Genomic DNA, 19,345 nt, shown 5'->3' with positions numbered 1-19,345 from the left:
GCCTCGCTAAAAAAAGAAAACTTCCGAATCAAGTTTGGCGGATGCGCCGTGGCAAACTGGTTAAATAGAGAACAAATATTTTAGATTTCGAGTAAATTTACGTATTGCACCCAACTGTTTGACGATTTACGGGAAAAAAATGAATTAGCAGCCGCTCAGGAAATAGTTATTAAAGGAGGAAGCTTTCTCAAAATAAATAGTTTCATCAGTGTAGACGTAAACGGTTAAATAACCTGCCAAATGACGCATATTCGGAAATGTGGGCTAAAACAATGTGTGTTTGTGTTGCTGACAATAAGTACAATACACTACATACGCTGTATTCACTAAATTATATAAGGCTTAAATTATCTCTACGCGTCAGCGTTTTAAGTAATTTATGTTCGACACAAGGTCAGGGACTAGCAAAAATCATTTATGGTGCATGTAGACCGTGACAATATTTTAACATAGGTACTGTTGGAAAGCATATAAATACAGCTTTAATTCATTTATGAAATATCTCGTTTCAAACATAAAAATTTTGAAAATTGATAACTAAGTTATAAAGAAAAATGATAAGTAGGAAAGTTACCTTACGCATTGATAAAGATTTGACACAATATACGTACAAGGAATTGAACAATGGCAACATTTTTGCAATGAATTACACCTGTTTAAGTGGGTAAAAATCGTGCAACGTTGTGATCAATCATATAGATTTACGAATGCAACAAAACGTACAGCAATTATTTTTTTTTATTGCCATGTCCCTTTGTAATAATAGAAAAACAATTCGTTTGATAATAGCTGCAATAAATTTGTACAAAACAACAAAAACCATAAAAACAGTCATAACATAATACGTCACAAATGATTTATTATAATTATGACCGCCTATTAATTTAACATCTACTACTTTCGATTTTTCAATAAAACCCTTATTAATCAAACAATGTTCAATCAAGAACTTTGGTATCCCTCGAATAATAGTTATGTAACAAATAAGTCGCAAGCTTGGAGACCGTCAATGCACGAAAATAAAATACTCCTGAATTAATTTTCAGAAAAATAAAACAAAAATATATTTAATTAACACCTATGTTATGTTTTTACCGAGAATCTCCGTCGAAACGCAGTTTCAAGTCATCCTGATATAGTGATATAATTCCAAACTCGGCACTTATTTTGTCAACTAATATCCAAAGCTTCACATTTTAGATGATCAAACGGACTTGTTTTTACGACAGAGGAAAATATGAATGGACACGAATAAGGAGGCTCGCTCCTGAAGTCAATGGCTGAAATACAACAACTAGAATGAGGGTAGAAAGTGAAACCACTACGATAAGGGGTAGACGTTCAGAGACCGGCGCTATTCCACGATTGGTATGGTGGGGATAAACTCCATTCGTGACAGCACAATAACATAGGGGTGATATTTCGGCGATGGTATGAGTTCAACATTGTGCAACCAGGATATGATGAAGCAAAATAAAATCTGATGAAACTAACCGCAAACGGTTGATTTGTATTCGGAATGACTATGGGAGTAAAATTCTGCATCGCAGAAACTTCTGCCAGTACAATTCTAGGAATAACAAGACTGCACCCCAAAAGATAAAAATATCCTCGGTAGAAGCAAACGACCTCAACAGATGCTACATTTATCTGGACACATATATTAACAATCATATGCGTCAATTACTATGATATGACTTTTATAACCTTTATTTACGATTATTTTTCTCTTGTTCGAACGAGGTCAAAATATCCAACCCAAAAATGTCGCGCGTCCAATAAAACAGCAAAATTATCCTCAAACTCAGGAATTCCTGGAATTAAACAACATTTGGAGCTATTCATCTTCTTTATTTTAATTTACACTGTTTGATTAACAAATCATTTTATGACAAATAGAGTTGTTTTCATAAGAACGGCAAAATAATGTCATTTTTGGATAAATTTGCGAACAAAATTTATAGTGATGATTCAGCTTTTCTCGCTATTTTAATCGAGGAAACCTTAAAAGCTGCCATGTGTTAAATTGGAAGAAAATTGTCCTACTTTTTATTTTTACTCCGGCAATTGAAATAAATACATACGTAATACGACACATTTCTAAAAATCTTTTGTGTTTTTTAGTTGCTTTTACATTTTTAAAAAACGAAACAATAATTATAAACAAATTTTCGTAAATTATCTCTGGTTAAAAAAATAGAAATTTGTTTCATTAAATGTATAGTATACCTAATAAATAAAATTACTTTTTACTTCACAAATATTTTCTTTCCCTTCTTTTTTCCGATATTACGATTAAGAATGTGATAGTCGGATTTTATTTCAATTCTTCCAAAGTTTTTACAGCAACAACATTTCAAATTTATGACACTCTTGTTTTATTAAAAAATCCCAAGCTTGACTCCTTCAACAAACATTCTATTACATTTTCTTTTGACGGGAAAATTAATAGAACACAGAAATTGTTAAATATTTTTTTGAAAGACACTGCAACTATGTAATTAAATTTTCTTAACTTCTAAAAAATAGAATAAATTAAACTCACTTGGAAGTGCTATAAATTTTGGTAATCGATTATTATTGGTCAACGAAAAAGCGTGATCTGTGTGTGCATATAGAGAAATGGAAAAACATTAATAACACTGCTATAATTACAAAAGACGTCAGCAAAGATTTTTTAATAGTTTTCTATAGCTTCCAAAAATACCATCCGTCTTCGAATTTGGTTATAAAAAATTATACATTCAAATTACTACCCTTCTCAACTACCAAAAGATTCACGATTTATCGTCCCTCCCATTAAAAACGATTTTTAATGCGTAACCGGTGTCCTGTCAATTTTTTGGCACAAATTTCACAATTACTAAAAAAAACTTAAATGTATGTTTATGTCAAGTGTTTTTGCTAAAATAACCTTGATAATCAATTCATATTTTCTTTAAAAGACTGTTACAAAGTACGTATTTTTGTAAAGTACAAGTTTAACAATAAGAATATATGCTGAATGATCCCAGAAAATCATTTTTTGGGGATAAAACAAAAATAGGTTATAACTAATTTATACTCTACTGTAGATTTTGGAAGGGTTTTGACGTTTCAAAGCATTTTAAACAGAGATAGTAAATTCAAATTCTACAAATGTTAATATAAATACCACTGGAGTTTTTTTTTGTTAGCAACTGGAATGAGCAAGTGGTGGTTTTTAATTTTGGCAAAAATTATACGAGACTAACTCAAACTCTGTAGTTTGTATTGGTTTGAGTCCGTAAATATTCAAAACACATGAATGAATGAATCTGAACGCCAAAGTTGACAAAAAATTTAAGCTTTTATGTTATGCAAAAAAGTTACAACTTTATAAAAACTCTTTAAGAAATATCAAACGATTACTCTATAATATGTGTCATTTTATTCCACAATCTGCAATAACAGAAGCCGTTATCGTTAAAGCAAGCTTAGAATATGGAATAGCTCGCATTTTAAATTATTCGAAAGGAATTTTTATGTGGAATACAAAAGCTGATACTCGCAGCATTTGCTTAACAAAGCCAAAATTTAAGATAGATGGGGCTTAAAATGTTACAAGTGATTATACCCACATAATTTATAAATGTATGGTATAAATTATTATACCACGTAATCTCAGAACGAGAAGAGTTAAAAAATAAGAAGATTATTTTTGGATCCTATTAACCCAACATAACCTACAATAACCGCCGGAAGCCTATCAATCAAGAGATCTGACAAGTTTACTCAAGTGAAGTTTTAAGCGAACATATCAGTTTCAGGTGTTTCTTGAACCAAACTACCACAAAACTACTATTAAACTTAAAATTTGTAAGAGAAACACCAATAAAAAAAAAATAAAAAAATAAATCAAGAGTCACAATAACTTAATTTATACTATCGTGCCAAAAAATATAAATAAGAACCATCCGTATGCATATTTTTAGCAAAACTTCAGTAAATATGCAGACAATTTGCTAAAATTTCCATTCACTAAAATTTCAGCTGTCGCCTTTATGCTGCAGTTTAATTGTTCCAGGAGGTTAGAACTTGGAAGATTTCCATCTAATCTAATTTATTTTGCAAAAACAACTTTCATCGCCGCTTATTTTTCTAGGTTGCAATTTCACTAAGTTACACAATCGTGTGCACAAATGTGTAAAAATAAATAGCGGTAGTTACGCCAGTTTACCATCCCCTTAAGGAGGAAGCAAATAACCGGTCTCCCGTTTTGTATAATATTAATTGGAAACTGCAAGCGTTTTGCGCGGAGCAATAATTTGTTCACTTTGAAATACAATTTCAGGATTTAAAAAATGTGGGACACACCTCTCCTACCAAGTTTAACGACCTCTGAGAAGTCTACTATCAGTCTGCAGCAGTCGGCAACTTTCAATTCAATAAGTCATAGCCCAGAAACGTGACGCAAGGCAGGTGCGTGTAACGATAAATGGAAGGTGTGTCCTCAAACCATGACCTCGGACTTTCCGCAACAATGTATGAAAATTGTGCAATAAATGAGAAACAATTTTAGCAACGATTTGACGGCATCGCACAATTCTTCCGCTTCTGGACTTGTGTAAAGAAGGCTTTTTCAGCAAGATCAATACCAAGGACGGCGGCAGCGCGATTACCAAGCGTTCTTCGGGTGTTAAGTTTTAATTGCCCTTATCAAACTTGATTAGGTTTTGACGAAGTAAATAGATTTCGACAATCGATTTGTACCAATAACTGACGAAATTATTTTTAGGAACTTCTCCAGGATGTGATAGGTGGAAAATAAGCTTATTAAAACGGTTGCACTATCTCCATATGCGTCAATGGACGAAACATAAAAAGTTCGATAAAACATTTACTTCTGGCACTCTGCCATCCCCATTTCATAACACGCACGGGGAACACTGACCCAATCCGTTTCGAGAGTTTCGTTAACGAAATTGTCAAGGACGATTATTTACACTTTTTGTTAATTGCACCGTTTATTAATAACTAAATTCGATTACGTACAATCTAATCGCAGAAAATGGCAATTCACTTAACAAAGCGTCTGAATTTACTCGGGAAGTAATTCAAAATAATAATTTGTTTAGTCATTACGTAAACATTGCAGGTAAACATCTGTTTGAGTAACTGACTTGGCTCTTTATTTTTAAATTTGGTATTTTCGGTTCAACTTGGTGACATTGAATACTATTTTCGATACATGTTGCATGTTTATACAAACTAATATTTGCTTCGTTACACAACCCGAACTAATACCATTTGCTCCACGGGGGTTTCAAAGTGCATGAAAATATCAACAATAAAATAAAATTGTAAAACTTTACCAGTTGTTATTTTAAAATGTACATTTACAAATAGGCCCGAATATGTTTTACCTTCTAGTTTGTCTCTTCTGACATGACGAAGTACATCCTAAGAGGAAAAGAAGTCTGAATAACTTGTAATGCTGTTGGGGTATTTCGGTCTTATTCCTACTTATTCCTATTTATAACAGGTCTCTGATGCAGTTGTCACACATACATAGAACGAGCCCATTTGCCAGAGTTACAAAACAGCTGCGCGGTAAATAAATTCCGTATCTAATTTTCCGAGTATACAAGAAACATAAAAATGTAGTTTTGTTTACATTTTACTTTTCCAAATCATGATCTAGAACAATTAATACTTGGTGAAGCCAAACAGTATGTACTCGTAACATTAAAAAACACTGAAAATTTCCGTTTCTTAAGTATTACAATGAAATAAGACGCCAAAATTTGACGATAAAATAACACTACAGTTCTTTTAATGATTATGAAACAGGCGAAACGTAAACCGTTATTTACTACTGCACCAAAAAACATTGCATGTCCATTAATTTTTTCCTGGTGTAATTATATTTACTTTATTGTGAGATTGCTACTAGGGTTAATGCACTTAAGTGCAGCATTTCCAATTCGGGAAAGATTAACATTTTGGATATACATAAACGAATATTTCATCTAAGACGTAATCCTCTCAATTTTTTTATTTATCATATATCAGAACAATATTATCAGAATACCCAATGTCAAAAAAACTATTATTCTTAAACTTTTTGTATTTTTTCTCTCTTTGGCAGAATAAAATAAAATTGCCCGTATATCAAAGAACACTACATAAAATCTCAATTTTTGTTTTATAAATATAAATAGTGTGTTTATAAACCAATCATAAAGAAGGTCCTCAAATTGGTGCTAGATGAGCAAGCTGTCTCCAGCTACAAATCCAGCGCCAACTTGAAGACGATTTTTGATCGCCCATTATAACCATTAAACCTGGAATTATTTCAGACATAAAAACTATAACGTTCAATTCAATAGTCATTCTGTCAGCAATCAGAAATTGAACGTGAAATTGTCAATTCCGTATTATAGGTCTATTTTCACGTACTGCATAATTTTTTCAGAATAGCATATATATCACTTTGAAGACATATTTAATATCTTGCATGAAGTAGTCACGTTAAGACTTATCGATAGATTAAAATCTAAGAACATCCATCAATAACTTCTTAATCACTCTACATCAGTGTATTTCTCAACAAAAATATAACTGCCAAAGTTCTTCGGAACTTAGGAAGTGGTTACGCAACGTTTCGCTTCTATGCCGACCCGAGGTGTCTGTTTTCTTTACTTTACAGAAACATTACGGTTCGTCTAGTATTAACATTACTCCTTCAACTCAGTCTCGCAATTCTATCCATCAAAATCGTATCCGACATGTTCAACCCAAATAGTTACCCACAAAATGAAAGACAACTAAATTATAACGCATAACATTTGCCTGTCGTTCTAATTGCTGCTTAGCAAATAAATTGACGTTTTAAAACTTTCAATTTGTTTATTTTACAAAGCTGTCGTTCAATTACGACACATAAATAAATTTTTAAAAAAGACATGAAAGCCTTCCGTTCGCTATAGCTTTTCGTGACATTAAGGTGAAGACCCTCACAAACTAGGCTCGAACGACGGCAAACTTGCTCCTTAAAATTCAAATGAAATGACTTATTCGTGCGGTCGTTACGTGTAGCTTCTTGGAGCTATTATAGACAACCAGTTTTACATCAAACTGTTTATCTAATATTTTTATCATACTTACCTTATTATTGCACAAACATATGAATACATCGTATAATCAAAATTTTAATGAAATTCCGTAAATCACAATTGTCAAACAAAAAAATACTTTTAAAACACTTACCTGATGACATAGTTGACACATACAACACTTTGGGGTTTCATAGTTTTGCTGTCGTTAATCAAGGTGGCCTGTGTAAGCACCCACACGTACCCTCCTGTTTTTGCCAGAAATCTGTAGCGGTTGGTCTCACACTGTCCCTTTGAAAACACTGAAACAAAAAAAATAATGATAAATATATAACCACTAAACATGAACTTCAATTTTTTTACTCAATCACTACTAACTTTAAAAAATCTTACTTATAAACTATTGAATATGTCAAAAATAATTTTAGGTCTACGCATAAACATACGAATACGATACAACACTCGGAAATGCTTGTTGGCAATTGAAAAACTCCACCTGGATAAACAGGATACGTTTTTCAAAAACATCTTTCAAGATTTACTATTACGTGAAGTTTTCAACACCTGTTTAAAATACACTTTTCGAAAACTGTAAAAGAACACTAGTTTGACCACTCAAAATCACGCATGTTTAATACGATTATTTGTGTGTTGATTGTCGTAGAAAGTACTGAAACCAAAAAAAAAATCAATATATGGCTCCCCTAGTGTCATAGACACAATTTGTTTTTTTTTTTAATTCATGCGACTTACTAATAATTCGCTTAACATTAAATTCTTACATATCCTGTTCAAAATGCATGAATACTGTTCTTTCCAAAATCCATCGAACCAAGTCTAATTAATTATATTGACAGCCTCATTAAATTCTAAATAATCACCCAAACACCCGACGCATAAAAAACTTTCAGTATACGAAAATCTTGATCAACAATTTTATGTGACACAACGACGCCGAAAGAACACTGCCCCCGGACAACAACTTTCGAAGAAAACTGCCAAGGAATTTATGTTTTACGACCATTTTATGACTAGAAATAAAACTCAAAAAATCCACCCACACAGACGAAGTTCAGAAATCAGTGTGACAATCGATAAATTCGCCCCTGTTTTACCGTCAGCAGCTTTTGTAAAAGGGTCAGTGATCTAAAATGTTCCGAGATATTCTCTCTGATAGACACTTTTACGACAGACGAAAATGAGATGGCGAAAAGTGAAAAGTGCGATTGCGGTTTGACGTGAAATTACGGCCCTAAAATTTTTTGTTGAATTGCAAGTAACCTTCTTTACAGCTTCGCCACTTCGTTACAGGGCGCTAAATGTGACGCTTCATAATCAAATATCAAGCCATCCTCGAGATTTCGCTTGTTTTCGCAATATTATTTCATATATCAAGTGTTATACCTCTGGGTTTTCCCGAGACGAAGTCGCATTTTACCCGAGTGACGTAAGCTGAAAGGACAAAGGACTATTTTCAGGAGATTCACCCCGGATTACTACAAACTCATCCTCGACCCAAGACAATTTTCCAGTGTAAGGATTACAAGCAATTCAGCAGCATCTTGATTCTCGACTTCAAAGTAATTTCAGTGTGTCGCCGCTGGGTTTTCTATAGGGTTTAAATCTGTAACTGAATTTTGGGAATTCAGAAAATATTTGAACTTCTTATTTGAATCACGCTCCCTTTTATTACCCACGCATTGAAGCGCGCTCGACGTATCACCGTGGTACACATGCATACAAAGCAGGACCATAGGACTCGACGGAAAAATAAATCCGAATTTTATTTTCACTACATTGTGCAGCAAAACTTGGCTTGGGAATTTAAAAAAATTACTATACACGATCACTAAAAAATGCGTTTAAAGAATCTTAATCATAATAACAACAAATACTGAAAAATATTTAAGTCTAAATAGTACATCAACGTGCTAGATGTCGGTCTAGGACAATTCGGCGCGGCCGACTTGGCGCGGCCAACTTGGCGCGGCCGACTTGGCGCGAGACATTTTGGCGCAGGGACACTTTGGCGCAGGGACACTTTGGCGCAAGCCATCTTGGCGCGAATGAACTTGTACCAAGAAAAATAGATATAAATATACAAAAATTGCACCCGTTGTTAGCATAACCTAATTTTTATAGTCTCCAACGCGGGAAGGGGTAATGTCGACTTTTTAATGGACACACGGGCGCTTCGCGCCCTGCACCCCATTATAAACATACTCCTAAACGTGGAACTTCTTGTTCCGTGGATCATTTAGTTATTAGAATTTGTGGGAATTAAAATGTGTATTTGGTTGCCTACACTTAGCATAAATAACAGGGTGCCAACCAAAGTACGAGCAATAAATATTTTTTATATTATATACTGACGTACTCGCGCCAAGATGGCTCGCGCCAAGATGGCTTGCGCCAAAGTGTCCCTGCGCCAAGTTGGCTTTGCGCCAAAATGGCTCGCGCCAAGTCGGCCGCGCCAAGTTGGCCGCGCCAAGTCGGCCGCGCCAAATAGTCCCATTCCGGCTAGATGTTACCTCAACCCATACATTTCGGTCTTTCCCAACTGACGCAAAAGTATTTATTAAAGTTTATTAATTCCACCTAAGGAGTTACCAAAGTTTTAAAAGAGTTCTAAAGCTAAAATAAATAATAGTTTAAAAAACTAAAAAAACACGCTTTTATTGCTAATCGAACTAAAAACTAGAAAATAATTTTTAATGACAGAGTTTAATATTACAGTAGTAGAAGATCAAACAATCAATCATAATAAATCACCTCAAATTAAAATTATAATAAAATTTAAGTTATTAACAGAATAATTCAATTCAGAGTAAAAAGCGTGGGGTGCTTGATATTTTAAATATTACAATCATTCTATTGGCAACTATCTATGAGAGGATAGTTATGAACCGCAGTAAAATGCACCCCACGCTTTTTACTCTCAATTGAATTATTCTGTTAATAACTTAAATTTTATTATAATTTTAATTTGAGGTGATTTATTATGATTGATTGTTTGATCTTCTACTACTGTAATATTAAACTCTGTCATTAAAAATTATTTTCTAGTTTTTAGTTCGATTAGCAATAAAAGCGTGTTTTTTTAGTTTTTTAAACTATTATTTATTTTTCATTTTTTAGTCTGCGACAAATTCATAAATTGGGGAATTAATTACTTATTTAGATTTTTCTAGAAAGAACCACTCAGAGGTCTCCGTAGGATCGAGGATCCTGGCGGTCCTAATAAGGATAATGGGAAACTGTTATCAAATTATTGCATTGTCATCGATCCTTGAGACGTGTGCAAAGTTTCAAGATGATCAGACTTTTAGAAACCGATGAAAATTAAGCTCAAAGATTCCGTTACATACATACATACAACCCAAGCTAATAAAAGCGTGATAATTAGGGGCGGATTACTAAGTCACAGGTGCAGAAACATGTCATTCTACATATTTCAAGTAAAATTTGCCCAACGAAATTTTCAGAAAACAAATATCGACAGTTTCGTATTCAACAAACTGTGAAACATCGAGAAAACAATTATTATGACTATAGAGGAGTAAAAATACTGTAATAGCATAAATTTACTGGTGGCAATAACCATTAAAATGAATGTCCGTATCAAATTAAAATTACTAACTTTTCGAGGAAAAAGTAATTTCGTTTTAGGTAAGATAATTTAATTATATCCTCACGGTAATTTGTAAAATATTGCGCATTCTGATGTACTGCCTGAAGAATACAGATTAAATATAACTAGTCTAAAACACGCAGACGACCTATTTATTGCCCAACGATGTTTATGCGCGAAGCTACTTTATCTTTAATTAAAATCTTTTCACTTAATCTCCGCGCAGGGAGTAATACACTTCAAAAAACGGCAACATCGTTCGACACACGAAAACTCCCGAGATAATGGAAATAGCAATTTTCAGCCTAATAGGCTAATTAAACTCCAGTAAAACCAGCATAAACCGTTTCAATAAAATAAACTACATAAAATACTAATTAACTGAAAATTTAAACTTAATATATAGGATATCTGGATATCTCGTAACTATTTCATTGTACGCTCAAGTAAAAATTAAGAAACATGAACTCTAACCCATAACAGTGTAATAACTGTTATTCTGGTCATATCCTTAGTAAAAATCTATTTTTGGACGCCATCTACCGAGTTTAAACTTATATGGCACCTTCAGTTTGTTTTAATTATTCCTAATCTGCTTCCTGCAAATAGTGAATAATTTAATTAAACAAACGAAGTTTACACTTCTGAAAATAAGTAGTTGCCTCAGTCCAAACAAAAGTTGAAACAAACACCCTTAAGAATGAATCAGACAGACTTCCAAGAATTTAATTTTGCCCATTTTAGTAAAATATTAATTAAAATCAAAGGAAAACGAAGCATACTACACACGCATCAACAAGTTTTCCTTAAATTTACAATTAAATAGCAACACCATTATAAGAAAAACAAAACAACATTTATTCACAAAACACTCGGAGCCAGAAAAGTAATGCTTCAAGGCAATGTGGACAGAACTTGCTTTGTGGCCGAATAATGCTTCTGGGGATAATAACAATGGCCAGCTAGAAAAGATAAAATGTCGGCACTTTACGATCATCTTTTAGAGCATAAGAGCAAAAACGAGCCAATAGAACCACGATAATCTCGACTAACCAAATAAAAAAATATTTATAGTTTGACCAAACGTAATTATGACACTTCTAGCCTACATGGCCTACAACCATGTCCCGTTATTACTAACTTTTCTCTCGCTTTCAACTTATGCAAGACATTGTTGAAAAGATTTACAAAAAATACATTTAGGGGTACATTTTTCAATGCGCACCCTGGAACCCTGAAAAGGAAAATGTGACTTTGTTAGAAGTAACCAAAGTCATTCTTTAAAAGCTATTTTATAATCACTGGCATAGCACAGTGGTAAATGAATAGAAAAGTAAGATTTATTTTTCAAGAAGTAACGCAATCTAGGAATATCGCCGTCAGAAATTTTCTACTATAGAATCTGCAATAATTTTGACATTTGGATATGATAACTTCGTAGCACTGATACATAATACAAAAAATACACAACAGAAAATACAACTAAAATAATAACAAAACTTAACCACACAATTTAACAAGTGTTGCTCCGAGATGGCGAAGTCGAAAAAAATTTGGACTAAAAACTCGGGAAAACCAATTCCTTCCCTCAATCGTAAAAATGACACAGCAATACTTAAGTTACCAAGAAATTACGATTAAGAAAAAATTTCCGCTTTATATGCAAATGGAAAGTACTCTGGAATGACTTAACGTCTACGAAAGGGAAACATGGTAATTTGCATTTTTACTACCCTATATGATATGCATCAAAGAGTGGCCCATAAGATGCATCATTTTATAGGAAAATGAAAGCTAACAGCATTTACGTGAAACCAATGTTCCAGTGTAAAAACATTTTGAGAAATTATACACAATACGCTAGGCAACAACAATCGGTGCATTTTCATTTGCAACGTTAATAAACTCGTCAGAGATAAAACTAAATCTGTAATAACGTAATATTCTCTTATCATAATTTAAACAATGCGTAATAATCTCTGCAAGCAATAATTTAAAATAAATTTACTTTAGAAAGTAAGGCAGGGGGAAATTTTGTCGATGAAGTTTCGGCAATTTCGAACAAAGTGAGATAAATAAAATTTATCCCATTATTGCTCAACACGAAGAACGGAGAACCGCTCCGTTCTTTCTAGAATTTATCATAATATCGTAATATCATGAAACATACATTGTGAAATTAAATCTAAAGAAGATTAACGGCGGGAATGTAGCCAGTTCTTGCATTACATACATTATAAACATAATTTAATTTATCTATCTATTGAAAAATGTAACAGTTTTCCTTTCGAATATCATTTATTGGTTAGAAACGCATGTATAACTTAGCTTTAAACTGTTACTTTAAAATTGAGTGTCGAATTAACAAACAAAAACCCCTACAACAGTTCTTGAAACAGTTGAAACAGCGACCTAACAATTACGATACGCTGCATCATATTTGTATTAGATAATTGGTTTGAACAACCAAGAAAATAGAACATATCAAATCGTTCTTCTCCGAAAATATATTGTATTCAGTCTATCCAAGAAAACCCACTGATGCGTTTATGGTCACAATATTCAGTGCTGTGAAATACATCTCATCATGATTTATCTAATTTAAAATTTGTAGCGATGGTGATAGACTAGAAGTTTCAAGCCAAACAATAAGTTCCTGTTCCACAAAGTTGGAAGGCAAAAATTTTAACGTACATTTTACATCACCGCCATCTAGAAACAACAAATAGTTAATAAAAAGGCGTGTCGCTTAAAGAACACAAGGGAAATAATGTATAAAATTCACAGAAAAGTTTCTCTCAGCCCTTGTAACCATGTTCTAATTTCTACGACCACTTTGTGTTAAAATAGCATCTTTGACTCACGCCCCAAACTGTAATACTCGTAAAATTTAGATGCAACATCAGGGTCGTTAAATAATGTATTAATTTACTTACATAAAAATTTTGATTTTTTAAAATTAACTTTGTGACTTGGCTTTGAACTTGAAATTACATACCTGAACTGAAAATAAAACTAACCAATGCGTAAACACAATAATTTCACATAAATTGGCTGATATTAAAAAAAAAAAAAAATCAGGTGATCAAACAAGCTCTAGTTGACAATTGTTTCCAACCAAAAATATGACAATGTTGACTGAACTAATTGTGTCACAAAGAAAATAAGGTATGTTTAACACCTTTTAAAGATTAACAAACAAGATAACTCTGTAGTATAAAGACGCGCAATAACTATTTTGTTAGAGAAAACAGATTAGCTCTTGAGCGCCATGAAGTTCCTTACGATTAATTTCCTTTTAGTGTTTGCATCTCTAGCAGTTGCTGAAGAAATTATTATAGGTAAACTCTGTGACTCCTATAACATAACAAATAATTCAACTGACATAAACCAGGTATAATAGTCTTTTTTTTAACTCTATGTTGATGCACAAAATGGTGCAAACTAGTAACATCGTCATTCACCAAAATTATACTTTCCAAATCTCGTTCGATGATTTGTACTAGATTACTGCTACTGTATTATTATAGCTTGGTATTAATACCGGTTTTTTATTTCAGTTAATAGGAACGTGGTACGAAATTGCAAAATATGGACCAAAAGAAGACTGCAGTACAGACGACATTTGTAAAATTAATGCAACACATTATAATGTAGTACATCAAAATGGTATCAATAGCAGCCACAATCATGCATACACCATTCGAAACGAAAATGGAACAATTAATTCGAATGCAACCACTTCAGCCATACAAATATTAAATATAGAAAATGGGACCGCTTATGCACTGTGGAGTTGTTTGAATATAACTAACACCAGTGACTCGACTCGTAAGTAATAGTTAACGAAAATATCGACACTCTTCATTAATAACTAACATTTCAGAATCGTTGATAATTCTATCCACCAACACAAACTACACAGGATACAAGACTGTTTTAGCTAATATGGGATTTGATAACACCACTTCAATTAATCATTCACCAGAAATCTGTAACGTAACCTCGTATGGTACTTTGAACTTAGCATCACTTTGTATTGTAACACTAATATTTTTCGTTATTCAAATAATGTAATACAATAATTCAACTTATTTTATCTGTATGAAAATCAGTAGCAATATATCTTAAATTTATTCTAATATTTATTAGAGCAGTCCGAATACATAATCAACTGTTTCATACAGTTACAAAAAGAAAATTTAACGTTCATTGTCTCCAAAACAACATTTATTATTATCACATATGGTACTTCGAAAATAAAAATGAACGACTTGCCAAGAATTTGGCACATGTAGAACATCCAGTTTACTACTAGAAGCATTCGTTTCTCACGTGATTAATGACCGATGAAAAAAGTTATTATGCAATTTGAAAAAATACACCTGTGTTTTCAAATATTTAAATGATTCAATTGGAATGTTATTTAAAATCACACAACTAGATCATTCGACAGAAATCAAGCAGTACTATAATTTACACATATTATAGTATAGTATGTTTCACGACTGTACATAAATATTTTATGTGAAAATTTACACATCTTCTTTTCTTTAATCTTCCCAGAATTTTTGAAAAATCTGTACGTCATTTCTTTGAGATACAATTTCGAAGTATCAACAATAATACTACAGGTAAGTACGAAATGAACTTATCAATGAATACTTACTCCCTAACTAAGTCAAAATTGGAGAAAACTCAACTAAAAGATAGGGTCAGTTTTATTCAATTTTTATAGTTTGGATAATTCCAAAAAATATTTTAACAATTAATACACTAAAATTCTAAGGAAAATACATGGAAAATTTAACTATACAGACGAAAATCAACCAAAAATCCAAGTATTTGGCAACATTCTAAAGTTTCTTGTTGACCTTCTGGTTTAATAAAAATGATACCCATGTTTATATTTACATGGTAAAAATCGAGGAAAGCTTCCTCGATAATTATTGATACTATTCAACAGCATTAAATATGCTTGTGCACATGGAACACAAGAGAAATAAAGACACTTTATGCTGGAGGTGCAAATCACTTGGTTGTTTTGTCCACAATTAAGCGTGGTTAACAATTAATAGTAATTGTATGATACAACCAACCGTAAATAACAAATTGTTATTTCAGTTAATTACACTTAGTTCCGATTAGTTATGTAACTCTAGCCAGGTAAAATAAACTATAATTAATCACCAAATAATAATGAAGCATTTAGTACCTAACACAGTAGCGCCCGGTTATAAAAGGTGTATTGAATAATTTAATTCGAACTAAACGTTTAATTACGATTAACGCGTGAAACTTAAAATCTAATCGGTTTAATTTAGCTACATGATCAATTAATAAACACAATAAAGTGGCTCTTGGTGCTAATTAACTACGTGATTATGATCGGTTACTCTTTCTTGATTATAGGTAACTATGTTAAATACAAGTGGTCCCTGAAGAATTAACCATGATTGATTTTTGATTAATTTATTCCACTTCTACTTATAGTTCATTATTTATGGGGGGAAATATTCATTCCACTCAAAATACACACTTCATAGCGTACCCAACAATTTTTGATGCGTTAAACAATTTTTAATCAATGTGTTTTGCAAAAAAAAATAATCGTCAACATTGACGTTTTTCCCAAAATGTTTTCTTAAAATTTCACATTACTGTTAACCCAAAATTTTTTGTTTAATCAACATCACATTTAGTTTGTTTTTATTATGTTGCATATTTAGTCCACGCCCCTCGAAAATGAACTTATGATGAAATTAATTCTCAATTATGACTTTCTAAAAACTGCAGGATGTGGTTTATATTATAAGACCACTAAAATAATACCTATGTTATCCACGAATTTATCTCAAACACAAAATTTAGGCTACTTAAAAGTCCATTGATTTATTCTACAGATAAATACCCCATTTATCATTATTAGGTTCTCAATGTACTATTTCGCACTTTTCCATTCATATGTTTTCAGTTATTGCAAACTATTCTAACACAACTTGTTGCAGCAGACTTGATAAAACTAAGGAGGCAAGTTTGAGTCATCCGCAGAATACCTAGTATCCAACTTTCTAATGACAACAAAGATGATGACAAAATTGAAAAGAAGAAAACATGTTTCGTCTTTTCGAGAACTTCTTTCGTTGAACAAATAAAAATACAACCCATATCTCTTTTTTTTTTCCTGCTTTTAAAGACTGATCTGTTACCGTAGTCATCCCTTAAATACTGCTATTACTCACGAAAGAACATTTTGATTATTAAATTACTATCGGGTACACTTTGATTGCAAGATTTCAACAAAATCCAGATTATATAAGGTGACTGCATAAAATGATATATGACAGCAAGAATTTCCTTTTACATTCTTGGTACACAAATTACTACATTAATTAACAATTAAATGCAGCTCAGAATCGGCTACACTTTTTGCATTTAATTAAATTGTCACCGTAACAAAGCACACAAAAAATGATGATCAACAAAGCTCCGTTATAATTGTATTGTGTGTTGTATAATTTAACGTCGTCGAGAGCTTGTAACTGGACAATGAACGAACGCTGGCCCACTGTCTGCTGTACTTTTAATCAACAAATCACGTGCAATGTGGTGAAATATCTAGACTGTTACTGATCAGGTTTATTTACATTTAAAACTTGAAATATTAATTCGAGCTGCATTGTCCTGAACAAAATATCTAAGAAAATAGTACATGATTTTAAAACAACTTCGTAATTTCAAATAAAACAAAAAATACTGAATAATTTATACATACAGTATTAAGTGCAGAAAATAATTACGTATGGTGTAATTCATAAATTCTTAAATATGCATTTTGAAACTTAATGCCACATAAAATAAAAATGTTAACCTCATAACGATAGGATTTTTTCTGTTTACATGCAAAAATAGACAAGACGTTTTATGTAGTACAAAGTTCAAACAAAAATCAACTTCTTTATTTGTCTGCACTTATTATAACAGAACATTCTTATTTTGTTTGAGTAATAAAACATGGAGAACGGATATTTTTAGACAATAATTTACTTACCTACCAATAAACAATTGTGACTTAAATACATATAATTATGCATACTATTTTAAGACAGCACCTAATTCCACACTCATTACAAGCCATTTATAACAATTTAAATCTCTACAAATCAATTTTACGCGTACTCAATTATTTGTGATAAAACATCGGCGTGTGAAATTGAATGCAAATAGATCGATTTAAACTGAGTTTGAAAATTGGGAAAGTCCGAATTTGTTTTAATACTCGTGATTATGTGGCTAAATAAATTAATAGAGTTATCACCTACGTGTTTAATAGATTATATAAACAACAGTTTCAAATTAAACATTCCAGTTTTTTAAATAGTTATAGAGTGAATCTTAAATTTAAAACCTACAGAAAACAACTCAATTAGTTGTTCTACACGGTAATATGTTTGTTTTTATGTAAAATTAAATTGCACCGTTAATAATTTTTGAAGTAAATACAAACAAAATTTTAACTTAATTACTATAAAATAATAGTAAAAAATACTTACAGCATTTAAAAGCTGAACAAATAGAGTCGCTATCCATAGCATGATGGTATTCATAGACTGACTTGCCTACCAAATCCTCTGCATCATAGCCCAGAACATCCATCATTCTGTAAAGAAAAATATTAAAACAATATTACTTGCTAAAATCACGAATACGAACATTTTGTCATCTGCATGTGTAAATTTCATATCTAGACTGTGTTTTGTCAAAAAAGTTTGTCGTGGTAATGGAGCCTCGATATTGGAAGGATGAGGTATAGGCTGTCCAATAGCAATAAGACATCGTCGCAAACTTCCTTTAGAGCCTTCTTCTGTTGTGTCATCTTCGCTTTGTACTATATGTCCAGTACAGTGAATGACCTAAAGGTTATAAATTAAAAACGCTAAACAAACACACAATAAATAAATAACCTTATAAGTTGCTGATTTAAGGTTAACTGATCTGCCTTTACTTGTAAGAGTACACTTAAGCCTGATAAAAAACGACTTTGGCGTTTCTGATTCTTCCCGGGTTTTTGTTGAAAGGATTTCTTTTATTTCATCATGGTCACACGGATGGCTGTATTCATAGATGTTTTGACCCATCAAATCAATCTTTAAAAAAATACATATAATTTTGTTAAAAATGTAAAACAAAAAAGTATTTTACTTGTGTAATTCCTAGATAGTCGCTGACGTTCTCAGACATGTACACAATGTCGCCTTCCGAAGACATCACAACCAAAAAACCCTCTATCGATTTCAAGAAAATTGATTCATCTGTTAAAATCTTGTGGTCGTCCGGTTCTGGGGGTTCCGGTACTGAAATATTTGTGTCAAGTTAGCGCGAATTGCATATGGGGAAAAACATTTTACCTAAAGTGATCATGTCTCTGACCCGAAGATATGCAATTGCTAATCTCATAACGGAAGCTTTATCGAGTTGTGAGACCTGTTCCTGTGATACGGGTAAAGCGCTAGCCAAGTCAGTAAAGACCTCTGTTTCTTTAGACCTGCGGGAACGGGCCGCATCACGCGACTTTTCCTTTCTCTTTTCATTGTTCCTGCAAAAAAAATATCTTATTAAAACAGTGGAATAATGCAAG

At 32.3% G+C, this 19,345-nt stretch overlaps 2 protein-coding genes across 3 annotated transcripts in view; one reads left to right on the top strand and one right to left on the bottom strand.

Moving 5' to 3' along the window:
* The window catches only part of LOC135133893 (hypoxia-inducible factor 1-alpha-like), a 56,145-nt gene that overhangs the window by 18,149 nt on the left and 18,651 nt on the right, over positions 1 to 19,345 (bottom strand). For both annotated transcript variants that reach the window (XM_064062429.1, XM_064062428.1), the window contains exons 2-7: positions 19,116 to 19,303; positions 18,910 to 19,061; positions 18,672 to 18,854; positions 18,421 to 18,620; positions 18,261 to 18,367; positions 7,231 to 7,378 (exon numbers count right to left, since the gene is read on the bottom strand). In XM_064062429.1, coding sequence (XP_063918499.1) covers positions 7,231 to 7,378; positions 18,261 to 18,367; positions 18,421 to 18,620; positions 18,672 to 18,854; positions 18,910 to 19,061; positions 19,116 to 19,303 — 978 coding nt within the window. The remainder of the gene's footprint in view (positions 1 to 7,230; positions 7,379 to 18,260; positions 18,368 to 18,420; positions 18,621 to 18,671; positions 18,855 to 18,909; positions 19,062 to 19,115; positions 19,304 to 19,345) is intronic.
* LOC135133898 (uncharacterized) lies at positions 13,952 to 14,849 on the top strand. Its single transcript, XM_064062440.1, has 3 exons — positions 13,952 to 14,101; positions 14,268 to 14,538; positions 14,594 to 14,849. Exons 1-3 carry the CDS (start codon positions 13,979 to 13,981, stop codon positions 14,782 to 14,784), a joined length of 585 nt encoding a protein of 194 aa, XP_063918510.1. The 5' UTR covers positions 13,952 to 13,978; the 3' UTR covers positions 14,785 to 14,849.

The sequence above is a fragment of the Zophobas morio genome, unplaced genomic scaffold (genome assembly GCF_036711695.1).
Source record: "Zophobas morio isolate AGI-343-1 ecotype UQ-CSIRO unplaced genomic scaffold, CSIRO_AGI_Zmor_V1 ptg000023l, whole genome shotgun sequence".
NCBI lineage: Eukaryota > Metazoa > Arthropoda > Insecta > Coleoptera > Tenebrionidae > Zophobas > Zophobas morio.
This window is presented reverse-complemented; position numbering and strand designations above follow the sequence as displayed.